This window comes from Malurus melanocephalus, unplaced genomic scaffold, assembly GCF_030028575.1.
Source record: "Malurus melanocephalus ecotype Western Australia unplaced genomic scaffold, MMel_1.1 scaffold_169, whole genome shotgun sequence".
Taxonomy (NCBI): domain Eukaryota; kingdom Metazoa; phylum Chordata; class Aves; order Passeriformes; family Maluridae; genus Malurus; species Malurus melanocephalus.
The window spans coordinates 1,249,533-1,268,180 of record NW_026623401.1 but is presented as its reverse complement, the minus strand read 5'-3'; the positions used below and the strand labels follow the sequence as shown (position 1 = coordinate 1,268,180).

Genomic DNA, 18,648 nt, shown 5'->3' with positions numbered 1-18,648 from the left:
AACACAGGAATGTATCCACCAAGTAACCTGGATTTCATAAGATGACAGTAGTGTGGACACTGACGTAAAACACATRTTTAGAGAGGAATCTATCCACTTTACACACAGAAAAACTATGTGCAGATATTTTATAGGGACAGTTTGCCTCTACCATGGTCCCACCAGGCCTCCTTCCCCAGAGCTGAGGACGAGTCCCAAATCAGAGGGCAGCCTGTGTAGAGAAGCCTGGTACACTTTTAAAAACAGCACCCTAAAAGGGGCTGGCAGAACATGCAACCTTTTTCTCCAAAAGCAACTCAAGACACAGTAAATTATCCCTGAAAGCAGGGTTAGACAGACACCAGGCATCTGTTAATAATATTTAAAAATTTTTTCAGCTCTGATGTCCAGCTTCAGCAGAGTGAAGGCTGCTTGCTCTGCAAATTGTACACTAACATGGTGTAACACATCCAGCACTGACCACAGAACAGTGACCTGGAAACTGCAGCCTGGGGACAGAAATTGTCCCTGATGTGACGTCTGACTCCACGGAAGAACACAGTGCCTTTTGTTGCTTTTTATGGACACTGTTAGTCATGAAAAATCAAAACAAATCTGRTGTCCTGCCTTGCTGACATAATTTTTACCATTTCTTGTAACCCTGCATCTGAGTTTCTGTAATCATAGAAATGCACTTCTGTGGATAACCCTGTTTCCAAGGTTATCAAGATCACTTCCTGTGCCAGTGCAATAACTGCTGATGATCAGCTCTTTGCTCTYACTACAAGCCAAAGGGGGTTCTTGCCAAAGTAAAGTCCTACAGAGAGACAAGAGATGAGTAAACTCACGGTGAATCCATGGGGGCCTCCGTCTTTCACATGATAAATCCCACTGCCCGCCTGGAACAGGAAGGTGCCGCTCTCGCGGTGATAATCGTAGGAGGCAATCCCAACGGTGCCRATCCGCTTCCTTTCCCGCAGCAACTCCTCTTCCCGGGAGTACATCCCATAGTCCAGGATGGCCTGAAAACAGGCAGAGAAGCCCAATCAACACCTCTGCTCTGCACGCCTTATCGTGCTGTGGGAACATCCCTGCTTCCAGGAGCAGATGGCTGAGCAGACATCCTCCTCCTCCAGAATTCTGCTGCCGGCTGGAAGCCCGCTCCTGCTCTGCCTCTGCCATCAGCACTTGTAGGTGCAGGCCATGATCTGATCCCACACAACTGTAAACTGACAGCCACTCCTCCCATAGCAAGGCTAGCATTATTCCAATATTCCCTGGWATAAGAAAGCTCAGAGGGTCTGTTATGTCTAAAAGGAGGAGAGGCTTTGCTCACTTTCATAGACACGCAGTGACTGGCCTGGTGGGAGGATAGCACAGCCAAAGTTTTATGTCTGGCTGACAGCCCCAGCAAGTAACACAGAGAAAAACACACCTCATACCATGTGGGGTATGTCCCACCTCCTCCAACCTGCCATGGTACATGATATGGGATGGTGAGGGCTTGTTATGTGCAGCAGGGAAAAGGGAATCCACATCCCAGTGAGTGGGAAAGGGATCCTCTGCTCCAGCATGACTCACAGAGCCACTGACTGATCCTCGGGGGAATCATCACTTCCCCTGCAAGACAGCAGGGAAGTGCTTGGAGACTCCAGACTCCTTCAGCAATCCCCAGGAACTCACAGCACAGAATTTGATGCAAATTAGCACTTGCCATCTCTGCCAGCAAAGGAATCATCCAGCACACAGAGAGGATGAAACTCCAAACAGCAAGGAGAAAACTGTGCTTCATTTTGGGATGGCTACAGGGCTGACACGYACAAGAAGAAACTTAAAATTTTTAAGACAATAAACCTCCAATTTTCAGGATGAAAACCCCAAATTCCATCTGCTTGAAGCAAGAAATCAGAACCCACCGGAAAAAGATCCAGAAGAGGCTTCCAGGAAAGCAGCAGGACGGCAGCTTTGTTTATGGTTTTGGGAATTTCAGAATAGAAGAGTGTGTTCTCCCTGTTCTCCCCAGACATTGCTATTGTGAAAGTGAGGAGAAAAAAAGGTATATTAGCTTTCTGTTAATAATCCAGACATTCTCAAGGGATGCCCAGAAACAGTTTCCCAGGCCCTTCCTAYCAGAGGAAGTACTGATGGTCTCTGCACTGCAGCCTTGCTCTGGGAATTCCCTGCTTCACAGAAATGCAAGTCACAGAGAAGGCAGAGAACAATGACACMYAGGCTTACCCCATGCTGCTTGAAGCATGTCTGTGTCTTCTTACTGCCCTTTGATTCCAGAAGCTTTAAAAATCAAGGAGGGCTTTTGTGCCAATTCCTCTGCCTGGGATACACAGCCTATGTTTCAAAGGTAATGGACCTTTAGGRACGTTTGAACATCCCTTTCCTGCTTTTCTCCCTCAGTGCTATTCAGATTTCTGAAGGCTCCTGCCCAGGCACAGGGGGATCAGACCAGAGGGAGCCAGGTGTGCTCCAGGAAAGGCCAAAYCTGATCTATAGCTCAGAAAGTGGCACTTGGGAAACCAGAGTTCACCCCAGGAGGATCAAACCCAACCCACCCATGATGTGCTTGAACTCAGCATCATCCAAGGATTATGAACTTCCACCCTCTGAAAAGGGGAAAAAGAGGCACACCAGCAGTTTTCTGGCTATGTCACTGGACAGCACATGCAAAGACTCTGAATCACAAACCTGAGCTTCAGCAAGCAGTCTAAGTAGCAAACAGTGGGGCTAGAACGTGACTCTTGCTCTTAGGCCTCTTGCCCAGCCACAGCTTCTTTCCCTAATCCAGGTTTTCATGGATTTATGTCAGTTAGGGCAGCTCTTGACAAAAGCAATCCTCTACCACAAGGCCTACTCCAAAAAGCCACCCAGAGGGCTGCTCACAGTATCACTTACGGAACCAAATCACTTCCATCAAGTGAATATGGTGAAACAATTGGTGAAACAATGCACAAGTGAGGCACCAAATCCAAGAACAACAAACTACATGAAGTTGGTCACTAAGACCACAAATTTTGAGAAAAGCATTTACTCTTTAAGCAGCTCCTGACCTATGCTGCTATTTACCTCCCACAAGAAAACCTGCTTCATCAGTAGCTGAGGCACAAAGGACTTTCAAAATTACACTTAAGATCTCTGCTTTGGAAGAAAACTTTGAAGGAGAACCCAACAGCTGTAACAAGAGAAAAGAGACCAAACCTGCACAGCTTTTGGGCAGAGTATATACTTGGGATGAGAGAAAAGGGACTGAACRGACTTCCAGCTTGGGTATATGCCTCAAAGGACACTTCTCAGTTCTTTTCCAGGTCTAATCATGCCAATCATGCCACTCCCATGGGAGGCTATCTCACAAGTTTTAATGAGATATTACGATCACAATCATGACTTTTGACCAGGGAGTGTGGCCTGGAATCCCTTTTAACTGCCAGGAACACCCAGCTGTCAGGAACAGTCAATCCCAAACAGCCCCACAGGGACACTTTCACAGCCAGCTTACCCAGATAGTAGATCCTATCAGAATGAGGTCCTTCGGGATCATTTTTCTTCACAAATGTGAAGTCATGAGGGGCTTTTGCCATCATGTATCCATGATACTTCCGTGTATCTGTGAGCAGTTTCCGAAGCTGGCTCCAGGAATGCCTCTCTACATAGAAAGGTTCCAGTTTTGGCTGCTCCTCTCTCGGGACCTGCTCCTCACGACCTGCAGTCTCAAAGATTTCCAGGCCCGGCTGTTCAGTTTCCATGGCTGCTGCCATGTTGCATGTTTCTGGAAAAACAGAACAGCAGAGCTTCAGCTCCAGCAAACCCTCACTGCACACTCCCAACACACCCCACAGCAAAAGTGCAAGTAAGAAAACCATAATTTCATCTGGAGAATTAAACCCACAGCAGAAGAAAGAGGACTAGGACATAATTTTCTGCTCTGGGAAACAGAGGCAGGCAGCACTCAGYCTTTCAGAATGGGACTAAGGACTTAACAGAGCCACAGATTTATTGTTGTTTCCCATGCCCACACATACCAACCACTCATTTTATTTCATGAAGGGGATAAATTCTTCCCCTTTAAGTGCCTACCCGCCTCTTTTTTCTCAAGACCTGCACAACTATCACCTCTCTAAACTGATATTGGAACAGGGGATGATCAGGAATGGAGCAAGAGCTGGAACAAACAACTGCTCAGAAGAAACAACACTGGTACCTGATCTGGGACCATCAGGCCACACAACAGGCTTAGGAAGCTCATGTCCTTATTCCCATTATTGTCCCAGAATTTCTTTGATTTGTTTGTATCTCCTTTCAAACTAAACTCAGAAGGATCTAGCAGTGATTAACACTATTATATTGTCCCAATTACAAATACCAAATAGAAGAAAGGGAAACCAGTGAAAAAAAAACTTCCCAAACAGATCTATCAGCAACACAAGTCTTATCTGTCCAGCAGGTTGTTAATTCAGCAGATATCTCTTCCTGCAGTCAGCTGTGCTTTGCAAAGTGTATCTGAACTGAAATTATCAGCCCAGACGTCTGGCAAGAAGAAACCAAGTCCTCCCACTGTAAATCCCAGAGCCGAGGGCAGCTCCAAAAAGATCCAGGCTATAAACTCCTGTCACATAGTTCATTCCTGGAGAGCCCAAGGTGTAGGACTGTCAGTCCTGAAAGGGAGGGAGGGGTGTCTATATATAGCATGGAAAGATTGCACAAGTGTTGTGTACGCTGCTGGGGCAGAGCACATTGGCCTGAGCCTGAAAAAACACTAATACAGCCTAAATAAAGCATTTCCCTCGAGCAAACAGGCAYTGAAGGACCACTGGAGCTCAAGGCACAAGCCTGGGCAGCTGGCAGARCTCTCTGATGGAGTGACTCTCCCATGGCTCTACTGAGCAGCTGAGACATCTCCCAGAGGAGTGAAAAAAACTATGATCTGCACATTGACACAAATCCATTTTAATGCAAACTACTAGAAGCAAAGCAAGTCTGGATTAAGAGTTTAGTTTCACCTTTGGCAGCAAAAACGCGACAAACACAGATCTTTCTTCTGCCCACACTATTCACAGCACAAAAATCCAGAACAAAAGAGCCCTATCCAACTGGAGGGAGGGTCCAAGGCCAGCACAGAGCAGTGCTGTACTCAAGACAGCATCACGAACTGACAATGAACCTTCGAACCTGAATCGAAAATCTTGTTTAATCCGCAGAATTCCAACAAAGGAAAAACCTCCTTTCCCCACCTACCCCCAGATGCTGCTATTTCTTAACCCGACCTACTTCTCACAGGAAGAGGGATAAAAAACGAAGAGCAGCAGGCGTTAACGAGCCAACAGCACTGAGAACGGCCACCCGGCATGGGGATGTCAGCCCAGGGTGATGCTCCCGGTAGTCCCTCCACGGCCGAGGACAGACCCGGGGGGAGCGAGCAGATCCCGGGGGTAACTCCACGGCCGGTCAGATCTCCATGGCCGCGGACAGATCCGGGGAACCCTCCACAGCCGGGAGAGGACCCCGGGGGGCTCCTCCACGGCCGGGAACAGAAGCCAGGGGCCCTCCCCGGACAGGGGAAGATCTCCAGAGAACCTCCACGGCCAGGGAAAGATCTCCAGTGAGCYTCCACGGCCAGAGGAAGAAGCCGGGGCTCCCTCAAGGCCGGGGACAGATCTCGGGGTGTCGGCGAGCAAATCCCGGGGGTCTCGCCACGGCATGGGCGGCGACCAGGCCTGGTCGGGGGTGGAAGACCCGGCCGCCCCGGGTCAAGCCCCTCCTCCCGCCCACCTCAGGAGTCTCAGTGCGCCCAAGGATCCTCCCCGGAAAGGAGCCCCCTGCCCGGCCCTGGGATTCCCCCCGGTACTCACGGCGCTCCGCGGCGGCGCTGCTGCCGAGCCGCCCCGCCGGGCCGCTACTGCCGCTTCCGCTTCCGCTTCCAGGAGCGCCCACTGGCACCGCGCCGCACCGGCGAGGGCGCCGCCTGCCGGCCGGGAGGACCATGGGCGGGGGGGCGACACCCACCCGAGCACGGGGACCGCTACACAGGACCGGGGACACGCTCTTCACCCCTTGCACAGAGACTGGGACAAACACACACCCTCCACCATGCTCAGGGATCAGGTCATGCAACCCCCACCGTGTAAAGAGACTCTGCAGTCTCAAAAATCGCGCTTTCTTCTTCCCCCGAAAACGTTACCACCTCCACATTGCCATGCTTCCCACAGGGRAAGGAAATTCCCAGCTGTAATGATGAGTGTTAGATCCAGGGCATACCCAGGCTCCAGTGCAGTGTGCCCCCAAAACATACCCAGGCTCCAGAGCTGTGAACCTCCAGCCAAATGTTTCTATACGCCTGAATTTCCCTCTGCAAAGCACAGAACCTTTCTTCATAGCAAAATCTTTTTTGACCCCCTATAAACCAGAACAAAACCTTTTCCTGCAGGTGCTCCCTCCTAAATGCACGTACAGGTGGAAGTTGAGGTCACACCAGGGTATGAAGGTTGTTTTTCCCCACATGCTGCCCCRAAGGGTCCATGGTGTTTGTGTTCTGAAATAAAGGCACCTGGGGACCATTGCTAGAGCTCACCTGACCTTCTGCGGTAGCTTTGCAGTACCAGGGGCTGGCAGAGGTTGGGAATCCTCCATCCAGGAGCAGGGGCAGGGAGCCTGCGTCTCCACACCAGAATTCACATGGAAAACCCTGAGGGCCGGGAGAGAGAGGTGTGCCAAGATGGGATGGAGGAAGAATGGATTTGCTGTTGGAATGAGGATGACCACAGGCAAGAGGCCCTTCTGTGAGCATCTCAGGGAGTGAGAAGCGGCCTTTTTGGAAACAACAGCAAAGTCAATGTTGTTGTTTTCTAGGCTTATTATCATAGAATCATGGAAGGGACCCRAATGCTTATCCAGTTCCAGKGATGAGCAGGGCCTAGAATCASGAGCTACCTARATCAGGTTTCTCCAAGCCCCGTCCAACCTGGCTTTGGACACTTCCAGGAATGAGGCAGCCACAGYTTCTCTGGGCACCCTGTGCCAGAGCTTGACAAGCAGAATGTCCTGGGGTACGTAAYAATGACAGTGTAAGAGTTTTAACAGCTTGGGCTTCACAGCTGCAGGATTTGTGTTTTCTAAATTCTTAGCAGGCTCTCCTGTCATGGCTGAGATTGGGGTCTGTCTCTTCTACCAGGCTACAGGATAAGAGGAAATGGCCTCAAGTTGTGCCAGGGGAGGTTTATTTAGGATGTTAGTGAAAATTTCTTCACAGAAAGAGTTGTTGAACATTGGCACAGTCTGCCTGGCRGAGTCCCCATCCCGGAGGGATTTCAAAGCCGCGTACAGGTGAGGACACGGGTTAGCGGTGGCCTCGGCAGTGCTGGGGAATGGTTAGAATGGATCCCGGAGGGCTTTGCCGCCCCAGAGACGCTGTGGTTCAGTAACTCCCCGCAATGAACCCCTGAGGGCGCTGAGGGCGCTCCGCCATGTTGGCCCCGCCCAGTCCCGGCGGCGCGCGCAGGCGCGGGGCCCCGCCCGGCCGGGTCGGTGTGCGCAGGCGCGGGGTCCCGCCCGGCCGGGTCGGTGTGCGCAGGCGCGGGGTCCCGCCCGGCCGGGTCGGTGTGCGCAGGCGCGGGGGCGCCGCGGGCCGGTGCGGGCCGGGACGATGGCGGGGCCCAGCCTGCGGCCACACGTGCACTGGGCACAGCGGCACCGGGAGCTCTTCCTGCGCGTGGAGCTCAGCGACGTGCGGGTACGGCCGGGGGGACACTGSGGACAGCGGGGGGACTCACCTGCAGGGCGCGGGGGGCAGACCGACCTGCGGACAGCCGGGAGGGGACACCTGGGGGACGCCGGGCGGGGACACCTGTGGGGGATTGGGTGTGRGGGGGAGACTCGCCTGGGRGACCCCTGAGGGAGACTCACCTGGRGAYCACCGGGCAGAAAYCCCCTGCAGGACTCGCTCCGGGGGATGCTCACCTTCGGGAAGGGAACACCTGCAGGAAGGGCCGGCGGTGACTCACCTGCGGATCCCTCCCGGGRCAGCGGTCTCGGTGCGGGGTGCGGGAGGGCTGTGCTGGCATGGGGGCGGCGGGATCCCCGCGGGTGGGTGCACCGACCCCCGGGGGGGGGTGTGAGCTGGCAAATAATGCTGTTCTCCCTCCGCAGAATCCGGAGGTCACCATCACCGACAATGTCCTGCACTTCAGAGGTAGGGCTTCCATCGGGGGGGTTTCAGTCTGGCCCCCACCCYGGGGCTGCCCTGTCACACTTGTCCCATCGTGGGGTGCCTGATTCTCGTCCGTGGCAGGAGCCACCGTGCTGGGCATGTTCAGATCTGCCACACTTCCACCCACAGTGCTCTCTGTTCCAGCCCTGGTAACCACAACAGGCCCTATCTTATCTAATAAGAAAACCCCAACCTCCCCATATTTAAATACCAGTRGAATTTCCATATATCCTTCCCGTCCCATGTCAGCCAAACCCCGGAGATAACTCACAGCAATTTTTCCTTCACAAAGACCTTGTATGCAACTGTTACTGAACCTCCACATGAGGAACTAGTGCTCTATTTGGAAACTAAAGCAGATCTTGCCCTGAAAGATGTTTTTTTTGCAGCTGGATAGCTGCGCATTTCAGCATCCTGGTGCTGGTGCTGGTCAGCATGTCCAGGTAGTGCTGAGTATCTGCTGTCACTGGTTTTATTGGGTTTTCTCCTTTATTTGGTGGATTTCTTTCAGATGTCTCATCTAGGAGCTGCTGGTGAGCCGCAGCCAGGCCATTTGATAGGAGGGTGTTGCACATCGTGTTCTCTTCGGGATCAGTTTACAGTGTGGAAGGGTGGAAATTAAACACAGTGCACAGAGTTTTGGAGCCCTTGTGGGAGATGATAAATAAACGTGCCCTTCTGCTGTTGGGAGGGACTCCCCACATCACCCTCCTAYACACCCAGCAGCACCCATCTCCCTGGGTGCTCCTTCATCAGTGCGGAGGCTGGATCCCCCAAAGGCAGGAGATTTTCAGCTGGATTTGMGTTAGCCATGAGCAGCCTTTTGAGCCCCTCTTCTGGGAATTTCACATGCTGCCTTCTTGCAGCAGAGATGCTTTTCCAACGTCGTGCAGACTTGCAGCAGCTTTAGCTGCTGGCTCCTGTGTCTGCCCCTCCAAGCAACGTTTTGGTGCCTTCCCTGTTATTGTGTGGTTTCCTCTTGCCTCCCAGGAAGGCAGGAGGAAGGTGCTGTGATTAACTGCTGAATATTTCTGTGTACAAAGCATCCTTTGCAGGTGGAGTGTGTAGAATCTCACACTGACTGTCAATTCTTGTCTTTTAGCCCAGGGTCATGGTGCCAAAGGAGACAACATCTATGAATTTGAGATCGAGTTCCTTGAGCCGGTTGAGCCTAAAGTAGGTGTTTTTATTTTTCTAATCCTTGCAAAGAAAAAGTAAATTTTGGAAAACTTGAAAGGAAAATGGTTGTRCATAAAGTACCCAATAGCCTGTTTAGATTTTCCTGGTAACTCTTTAACAGCCTGTAACTCTGTGGCAGGTAACTCTGTAACAGGTAACTCTGTGGCASTCCTCTGTGCTATTGTCTTGTCTTAATGCAAATAACCTCACTGGAGCTGGTGCTCGCACACAGAGCCTTGCTTGTATCACTTGTTAGACAGCAGTTGTAAGTTTTTGAAAGGATTTAAAGCAGCAAAATCATGGCACAATTTGGCAGCGCATTGTSTGATGCAACCTTGACTGGAGATCAGGGGAACATTGAGCAGTCAGTGTGACAYTTCATGGCTTCTTTTGTAGCTGGACAAAAGAACAGAGTCAGGAGAAATCATGTTTCTGGCTTGTGCAGATTTCTTATGTTGTGGTATGTTGTGGCTCTCATACAGAAGTCTTTCCTCAATTCCTGTGCAGTCTGAGAGGAAAGAGCTTGGCTTGAAGAGCTGTCCCTCTGCGTTAATCACAGGTGGCTGTGAGGTCTYTCCCTACATCTCAGAGCTGTTAGGGGCACAGGAGAACTCTGAGTTTTGCTCCTGGGGCACAATTTGTGCTGCTTATTCCTGGCTGAATTTGGGATAGCTACAATCAGACCAGGAGCCATCGCTCACCTCTGCTGCTTCAACAGGGAAGGAGCCCATGGGAGAGTGAATCTCCAGGCTCTGTCAGCAGGCACGTTTGTGTTGTGGGGTGGCACACAGTGAACAGCTCTTGGTCACAGGGTCTGGTCACTGCTTTGTCATCTGCCTGGCCCATGGTGTGGGAATGGTGCCTGTCTCTGCCTGTGCTTGTCTCCTGTGCTGGCAGACCTCCTCTGCTGASAGCCAGGCCTGGAAGGCAAGTCCTTGCCTCTGCAGAGCAGCCTCCTTCCAAAAGTCGTCACTCTGAGTCACTGTGGAGGGACTGGGGAACAGACTGATCTCTGTGTAACCACAGATGGTCAGGACCACAAAGTATCACAGTACAGAGTTTCCTCATTTAGTTTTGATGTGCACCATGAGTTCCCCCTGCTAGTGCCAGGCTGGCCAGCAGTGAGAGATGGAGTCTCTGGCAGGCAAGGACGAGATRTAGTAGCTGTAAATCACAGCTGCAGCCTTCAGATGTCTGAGGAACATCCAGCCAGCCTTGACAGAGCAGAGCTGCTGGAATGTGCTCAGTTAGGAGTGCAGCTGGTGGCTCCTCTGCAGCAGTTTCAGCTGGTCTGAGGGGCAGTGCYGTGTGGAGCAGCCACGGTGGTTGCAGAAGGGTGGGCTCCAAGGTGACAATGCCATGGACTCCAAGGTGACAATTCCATGGAGAGGTTCTGGGCTGCCACTGTGCAGGTGGAGAGCCCTTATGGGGTGGCAGTGACCACACTGCCCATTTCCTCCTCTTGCTGCAGGAGGTGTCACATGAGATGCCCCGTTTAGACTTATACCTGTGGCTGCTGGCAGTGTTATTTTTACTGCTGGCTACAGGAGGTGTGTGGCTCACAGTACTAAATGCAAGAAAGTCTAAAGCCAAGATCAGGCACTCTGCCTGGAAGGCTGGTGCTGGGATCTCTGCTAGCTCTGTGGTGGGATGTAGTGCTGCTGTGATATGGGCAAGCTGCTCATCAAGTCYTGCAACCATCACAGCTGGCATCTTCAACTGGACTGTCCTTTGCTTTCGTGCCTYGGGTGGCAGGGAGATGTTTGTGCCACAGCAGTTGTGTCATCCCTGCCTCCTTGATAAGGGGAACTTGGGTATCAACTTGGTCTCAGAGCTTCTTTTGCTGATGTGTGCTCCTGTGTCTGCCCCCAGCCTGTGTGCAGGGTGACCCAAAGGCAGCTGAACATCACTGTGCAGAAGAAAGAGAGTAACTGGTGGGAGAGGCTCACCAAGCAAGAGAAGCGCCCGCTCTTCCTGGCTCCCGACTTCGACCGCTGGCTGGATGAGTCGGATGCTGAAATGGAGCTGAAGGAGAAGGTCAGTCCTGTGGGCACCTGTGGCTTGTGCTGCCAATTACAGAGCAAGGACAGCTCTTCTCCTGCTGACTGAACTTGCATTCTTCATGTACCAGGAGTTGCCTGGCATGCTGATTGTTAGTACTGTTTTACAGAGWGTTGGTTAAGTGGTTGAAACTGTAAGCAGGAATCTGGAAATAGGCACACTTCTAGTTAGAACTGGAACTGGAAGCTACGTGCTGGCTTCTTGCTTGTACCCTTTGCCTGCTGTCCTGATGCACAGAGGATCATGTCACTCTGCCATGTGGAACCCAAAGTAGTGGGTCTGGGCATTGTCTGGGAAGCAGGGATTTTCTAAGGCTTTCCTGAGCCACTGGACTGGCCCTGATGGTGCATTCCCACCATCTGGTGAGCTTGAGCAGCTTACTGCAGTGGGGAAGTGTAAGATGGACTTGGAAAACACTTGAACAGATCACATTCCTGCAAATCCCTTTTACAACAAGCACTGCCCTGTTCCCCTCCACAGCCATGAGCTTAGCACAGRGCAGAGAGGGGCACTGCAGTGCCAGGAGCAGTGGGAAGGGCAGGCAGAGAGCCTGGGCTGGATGTTCTCTGTTCYCTTCAAGTTGCTGGTGGGTCATGTCAGAAACAGCACATTAATAACAGAATTAACACAGAAAGCAGAGGCTTTTTCAGCAAAAGCATCTAATTACTAGAACAAAACACACGGTGAAAGCAGGATAACTGGTTAACACCCTCTGGCTTTTACTGGATAATTGACTTTATAATTTCTGGATGACGAATGTGCTGTTTTATGCCGGTGAAAATTTAAACCTTCTAGCTACTGGCTGCTTGGCTGAGTTTTAAACCCACTAGCTTTGCAGTAGTGTAGTTAACAAATCACTTGCTAATTACAGTAACAGTCTTTAAAACCTTATCCTTCATCTTAAGGAAGAAGAAAAGATTAACAAAATGAAAATAGAATCCAGAGTCCCAAAAGACCGTAAGTAACTGCATCTTTTTAGTGGGTAAAGTGGGATTTAGAAAGTTTGTTCACTCTTTGTGAACCTCAACACTTAAGGAGCAGTTTTCAGTGGCTTGCTGCGTTCTTGGAGGAGGATCTTTGTATTGTGAGCTATTAGAAATTTAATAAAAATGGACTGAAGTTTCCAAGGAATGTAAAAAAATCTGACTAGCAAGAATTGAGTTCTGACGGATGATGGTAAAAGTAGAACCCTCGGTGCACCAACAAAGTTTTTATCACAATTAGTGCCCTTTTCCTTGTAAGCTTTATTCTCAGAAAGCCYGGCTTGCAGCTGTAATACCATTGTACTCTGCTCAACCTGATGTGTTTATTATTGATTTTAGCTTTCAAACACCTGAAGAAGGGATACTTAATCATGTATAATCTTGTACAGTTTTTGGGATTCTCTTGGATTTTTGTGAACATGACAGTACGACTGTTCATCTTAGGAAAAGGCAAGTAATGACCACTATTTTATTTTTATTGGGGGGATTGGAATTGATTTTCAGTGTTGTTTTTAAGAGCTTTTTTAAATAGCAAGATCTAAAGGGAGACATATTTAGGAACAAAACCGTGGATGTGTTGCCAAAGAGCACAATGAAAGCCTCTCAAAGGTCATCAAAGTGTCAAGGGCAGGAAAATACTGTCCCCTTGTAAATCACAGCTGTGCACTCTGTGAATGATACTTGTGCTCTGCCAGGATCACTTCTAACAAAATCAGCTGAAGCAAAATGTCTCGCTCACTGCAATGTTAATGTTTTTGAAAATGATCYGGACAGAATATTTTGTTTTTGAAGCAAGAACAATCCATTCTGTTGAGGTACAGCACTATTGCTTTTTTGGTAAAGCAATTACTGAAATAGCTCTTGATCCTTCTGCGTGTGAAATGGAGCAGTGTTTCTGGCCCAACTGCTGTGAGTTCAAGATAAGGCCTATAAAGAACTTACGTAATTATGCATCATGTTTTTCTCAAATACAACCAGAATCCTGTTATCACAAGCTGTGCTGCTGCACCAGCTTCCCGAGCATGGAAATTCATTTGTTCTCTAAAATGGTTGGTTTCCTGTGTCTTACAGATTCCTTCTATGACACATTTCACACTATTTCTGATATGATGTATTTCTGTCAGACCCTGGCATTAATGGAGATCATGAATTCACTAATAGGACTGGTCAGATCACCGCTGATACCTGCTATAGTGCAGGTAATATTTTTAAATCTTCTCCTTGCTCTTACATTTAAAGTAAATGTTTATTTTACACAAGTGTTGAGACTCTCTGAAAATTAGTGATGCAACCTCAGTGGCACTGGACTAGAGGATTTTTTATTCAAGAGACAGGAATCCATGCTTCCCAGTCCTGGCTGTGACAGCCTGTCTTCTTCCATCACTCGGGTAAGAGAGTGCAGGACAGCAAAAGCAAGAAGCTGATAAAAATTACATGATTTTGATTTGGTGCCAGTGCCCTTCTTATCCTAGTTGTGGTTGTTGTGCATAAAAATGAGGATGGCTGATTTAAGACTGGGTCCCATGGATTATACCTAAATACAAGTGCAAGATTCCTTCTTGTAAGAAGCAGGTCACAGCTCAGCCGTGAGTTAGTTGTGTGCTCAGATGTGTGAAGAGTACATATCCTGTGGTTTTGACAGCAAGGACTTGGCCTTTTGAGGAGTGAATGTTCCTCAACATATTTTTCTTTAACAGGTATTTGGAAGAAATTTTGTTTTGTTTGTTATCCTTGGAACCTTGGAGGAAATGCAGAGCAAACCTGTGGTGTTCTTCGTATTTTATTTCTGGAGTATCACTGAGTTGTTCAGGTTGGTGGGATTTTCCTCCTACCAGGTGTGCACAGAACCAAAGTGGTTGTTCCCAAGAACTCTGTAAAGAAAATTTTGATCTTTGTATTTTTTGGAAGACTAGCACCAGTGCATTGGCCCCAGAGGGTAAAAGCTCCTTGAGTCATGGACAACCTTCCCAGGCTGCTCCATTTGCCCAAATCTGAGGCAGGGCTGGAGTTTGATGGTGATACTGCCCTGTTGCTTTATTTCTTGAGGGGTTTGCTTTAAATTTCCATTGTTAAATCAACTCTGTATCTTTGAAAAGAAGTATTTTGAAAGGTTTCTAGGCAGCCAGGCAGTTGCCTTCATCCCTTTTTTCAGAGTAAGCTCTGTAAACTGTCCAATAATGGAACAATGCCTTGAATATTCTTGTGTCATTGGGAATTGTGTTGACCACACAGTGTGTACACACAAGATTAATTCTAGTAGCAGCTTCCATTTTAAAGTCTCTGTTTCTCCTCCCACTGTAGGTATCCCTATTACATGCTTTCCTGTATTGGAATCGAATGGAAACCACTCACCTGGCTCCGTTACACTGTCTGGATCCCTCTCTACCCCTTAGGGGGCTTGGCAGAAGGTATGTCCTTAMAACACAGTTCAATAAATAATGAATTCAAGGCTGGGAAAATAATCTCTTTTTTGGCTGCTGGACTTAAAATAGTAAAACAACAACAGATTAAGTAGACTTTCTTTGAGGTGAACCAGATATAAGGATTCTTGTCTTTCATACTGAATCAAACACTATTTTCAATTTGATGTGAAAAGAAATGTTCATTTTGGAAGAAAAACTCTTCTCTGGAGAGGGAAGGGCAACAAAAGGTTCCAGAACAAGCTGCACAGGATGCCAGCGCTCACTTCCCTCTGCTGCCCCAAAGCTTTGTCTGCTGGGCTTGACTTGCTGAGCCTGGCTTGGGTTCACACCAGCACCCAGGTCTTGACATTACCTTGTAAATCACTGCAGAGTGTAGGCAGGGRCTGATTCTTGTGTTGCAATCCCACTTGTCTGTTGCAAACCCTTATCTGTGAGCCARGTGAAGCTTTGGGTGTTGCCCAGTGCTGAGCAGGGGGAGGACGGTGCCTGTTTTATTGCTGGGGRTATTTCTGGATGGCAAATCCTGCTGGCACAGCCCCTGGGGCTGCAGCTGTGCATGRGAACAGTGTCTCACCAGGCAGGTTCACTGCTGCACCCCCTCAGCCAGGTGCTTCCCACCCTATTGCATGTTCAACACCTTCAAAATTGCTGTCATTAATCAGYGCTGGCAAATAAGAAGGAACTATGCTGAAATAGTTGGTGTGGGCTGGGTAATTGTATATTTTATCTGTGCTTGCTAATGATGGTGACTTTCTGCTTCCAGCTGTCTGTATTGTTCAATCCATTCCAATCTTCAGTGAAACAGGGAAATTTAGTCTGGGATTGCCAAATCCACTGAATGTCACAATCCAGTTTCCATTTGTGCTTCAAATATATCTTATAGCCTTGTTTTTAGGTAAGTATTTAATTTTATTTCTCAGTACTGAAATAAAAAGGCCAGTTTCCACCAAATAACTTGATTTTTCAAAGAAAATTAAATTTCTGCATCTTGGGGACCATGGCAGCASAAAAGTACTTGAGGTTAAGCATTATCCTTGTGGATTGTTAATGWAAAATTTRTCAGTGATGGAGGGGAACACACTTSCAATGAGYTYTGATTAGCCTTYCAAARAGGTGRTCTTGGTWACAAATTAGCAGCATTGAAAGAATATTTATAACCATGGTATACTTAGTTTCACCTTTTACTGGGTGTTTGAACTTTGGAATGATACAGGGTAATCKAAACATAATTTCAAATTAAGGCAATTTAGTTAAACACTGCGGTGTAATCACAAATGCGACTTGAAATCATGTTTTTCCAGGAAACAATACAGAAGTCTCTTTAAATAATATATTTAAAGAAAAGCTGCTTGATACATACTTGGTTTCTGGTGTTACATTTGTAAGCACAATTTAACTTCCTCGTGCCCACACCCAGTACTCTGAGTATCCACAACTAACCAGAATCTAACCTAGAATTTTAAGCTGAACTTCACTAGATTTCTCCAGCTCACAGACATTGCTTAAAGCCACCCTTCAGTTGAATTTCACCCTGAAATACCTGGATCATTCTCCATAGCTCTGCACAGCTGGTGTCACAACATCTTAAAGGTGACAAACCAACCTTCTGAGCAGCCCTTTACCCAACAGCCTGTGCAGCAGCTCCTCCCTCACCCAGCAMGAAAACACTTGCATTAGCTATACACACCCCGAAATAATTTATTCCTTTGTGTGGTGGTTGGGTTGGTTGATTTCTGTTACTGTTTTTTAAAATCTGGTACAGCCATTTAGCSTTAAAAAGATGCAGTGATGTCCTAYCTAAACACTTCGTTCTTTTCCAGGGCTATTTGTAAACTTCCGTCACCTCTACAAGCAAAGGAAACACCACCTTGGACCAAAGAAGAGAAAGATGAAATGAAGGGGGACTGCAATGCTTTCTTATTTCACTTGACAAGACAAGCCTCTAATTCTTATGGTTTTACCCACTGTTATGTAAAGAATTTTGTAAAATGAAATGACCACGCTAGATTTCATGATTTCATAGTGAATTCAGGTAACATTCCCTTATATTGGATTTTGTTCCCTTTCTACCATCTATGCATGGCATTTACCATTGGACATTTAAACGTGTGTCTTGTCAACCAGCATATTAGAAAGAAATCCTATTATCTGCATATGATATGCTTATAATCAGTGGAGCAGCACTAAMTAGAAATAGTGTTTATCTTTTAATTGGAGATTTGCTCTTTCAATATTGCATGCAGATAGGGCTTCTGATGTTGGGATATGCTCTTAGCTGGCCCGTGCTGTTCCTGGGATGCATCCTGATGGCAGGAGGAGCACAGGCTGAGACCACTGTGCAGTGTTTGGGTGTTTATCAACCACTGGGATAAACTTGCTCAGCACATACCCCCTCTTTTCTTCTGCAGCATTATAGATGCTGCAGAATTAAAACTGGAAGTAGCTAATGCTGATTTAAATGCTACCAACTTTGTCTGTTTGTAGTTGAGCCTTAACAGAATAGGAGCTCTSTATGGACCATAGCAATGTGTATTCCTATAGCAACACATCCTCTMCAGTCATTAGGGAAAGGAAGCTGCCACTGAGGGCAGAAATGCTTCCCTGGTTGGTAGAGCAAGCACTGAAATRTAACAAAACATGGGAACATAGGTACCATCTACCCCTGGCATGTGACCCCCAACAAAACTTCATCCCACCATACAAAGGAGGAATGTGGAACTCTCACAGGAGATGGGGCCCCTCTGATCGATCCTGGCAGGGCTGTGGCTCCTGTATTTATAGCCTCCAGCAAGGCAGAAGTGTTTTTCTCCCTACATCTAGGGGTGCAGCAGAGAAGTTGGTGTGTGTGGTTTGACTGGCCCCTGGTGGGATGGAACAGTGGGTCAAATAAACGGAATTATTTTTAGAGCACATATCAAGTCGTAATAAGAGAGATCCCACATGGGGKTTGAAGGACCCTTTTCTCTTTGCTTGCTTTAACAACGACACCATCAAAAAAGAGAAGTTCTCCCCACATTCCAGGTCATCTGCTGTCTCACCTGGAAATCTTTGGCTCAGTTGATTTTATTTCAGCATGTCCTTCTTCAYACCGAGCCTCCCGTAGCTAATCCCAGATTCCTCTGGCCTCCTTAATCCAGTTTAGATAYGTGCAGAAACTTTCCTCTAAACTGTGGTTATGAACAGGTTGTTTCTCAACTACCACCGCAGGGCACTGCAGAGCAATGCCAGCAATCCAGAACAGACACTGAAGCTGAGATTAGCTTAGTGTCATGTTACTGTTTATCTTTTTCTACTGTAAAACAGTATGAACCCTCCAGAAAGTTATTTTATATATATTAAAAGTAAAAAAAACAGCAGAAGGTTTGTGATATGGACCCAGTGCTTGTTACTGTAAAGGAAAGGAAATAATGTTACTAGGAGACTTTACAAAGAAGCAGAACAAGCTCCACGCTGCATTTCACAAATTGTGTTCTGTCAAGAAGAGGCGTGATACAACTTCTCTTTGGGAGAAGTACAGCCTACTTTACTCAGGAGAGTTGAGCACTATTTACACAATATTTCACTTAGCACACGCTGTACCTATGTTTGAAGTATGTGAAAGGGTTGAATAGCTGAGTAACTGAACAGCAAGGATCACTTTCATACTTTGATTTCTCCACTGGGCATTTAAACTTCTGTTATGAAATCCGTATGTATTCATCAGTGAAATTGTGGTACCTAGTGCAAGCTGTCATGGATCTTACACTACTGAATTTTAGTCCTTCAGAAAGAATGTGTTTCTATTAATAAAGATTTACAACCAAATTTTGCT

The 18,648-nt window shown here is 47.8% G+C and overlaps 2 protein-coding genes across 3 annotated transcripts in view; one reads left to right on the top strand and one right to left on the bottom strand.

Annotated features, from left to right (window-relative positions):
* The window catches only part of DPP8 (dipeptidyl peptidase 8), a 24,348-nt gene extending 18,452 nt beyond the window's left edge, over positions 1–5,896 (bottom strand). For both annotated transcript variants that reach the window (XM_057372318.1, XM_057372319.1), the window contains exons 1-4: positions 5,838–5,896; positions 3,488–3,757; positions 1,896–2,008; positions 828–1,001 (exon numbers count right to left, since the gene is read on the bottom strand). In XM_057372318.1, the coding sequence (XP_057228301.1) occupies positions 828–1,001; positions 1,896–2,008; positions 3,488–3,746 (546 nt within the window). In that variant the 5' untranslated portion in view covers positions 3,747–3,757; positions 5,838–5,896. The remainder of the gene's footprint in view (positions 1–827; positions 1,002–1,895; positions 2,009–3,487; positions 3,758–5,837) is intronic.
* A 1,666-nt stretch (positions 5,897–7,562) lies between these two features.
* On the top strand, positions 7,563–18,641 carry HACD3 (3-hydroxyacyl-CoA dehydratase 3). Its single transcript, XM_057372317.1, has 11 exons — positions 7,563–7,714; positions 8,131–8,173; positions 9,294–9,367; positions 11,243–11,407; positions 12,337–12,388; positions 12,754–12,864; positions 13,486–13,613; positions 14,112–14,224; positions 14,716–14,822; positions 15,601–15,732; positions 16,658–18,641. The coding sequence occupies exons 1-11, from the start codon at positions 7,628–7,630 to the stop codon at positions 16,732–16,734; spliced, it is 1,089 nt and encodes a 362-aa protein (XP_057228300.1). The 5' UTR covers positions 7,563–7,627; the 3' UTR covers positions 16,735–18,641.
* The last annotated feature ends 7 nt before the right edge of the window (positions 18,642–18,648 follow it).

Bases quoted from the DNA above. Each gene is read 5' to 3' on its own strand.
- HACD3 (XM_057372317.1), top strand. From the start codon at position 7,628: ATGGCGGGGCCCAGCCTGCGGCCACACGTGCACTGGGCACAGCGGCAC. The intron at 9,368-11,242 runs GTAGGTGTTTTT...GTCTGCCCCCAG, and splicing joins TTGAGCCGGTTGAGCCTAAA to CCTGTGTGCAGGGTGACCCA. The intron at 11,408-12,336 runs GTCAGTCCTGTG...CTTCATCTTAAG, and splicing joins AAATGGAGCTGAAGGAGAAG to GAAGAAGAAAAGATTAACAA.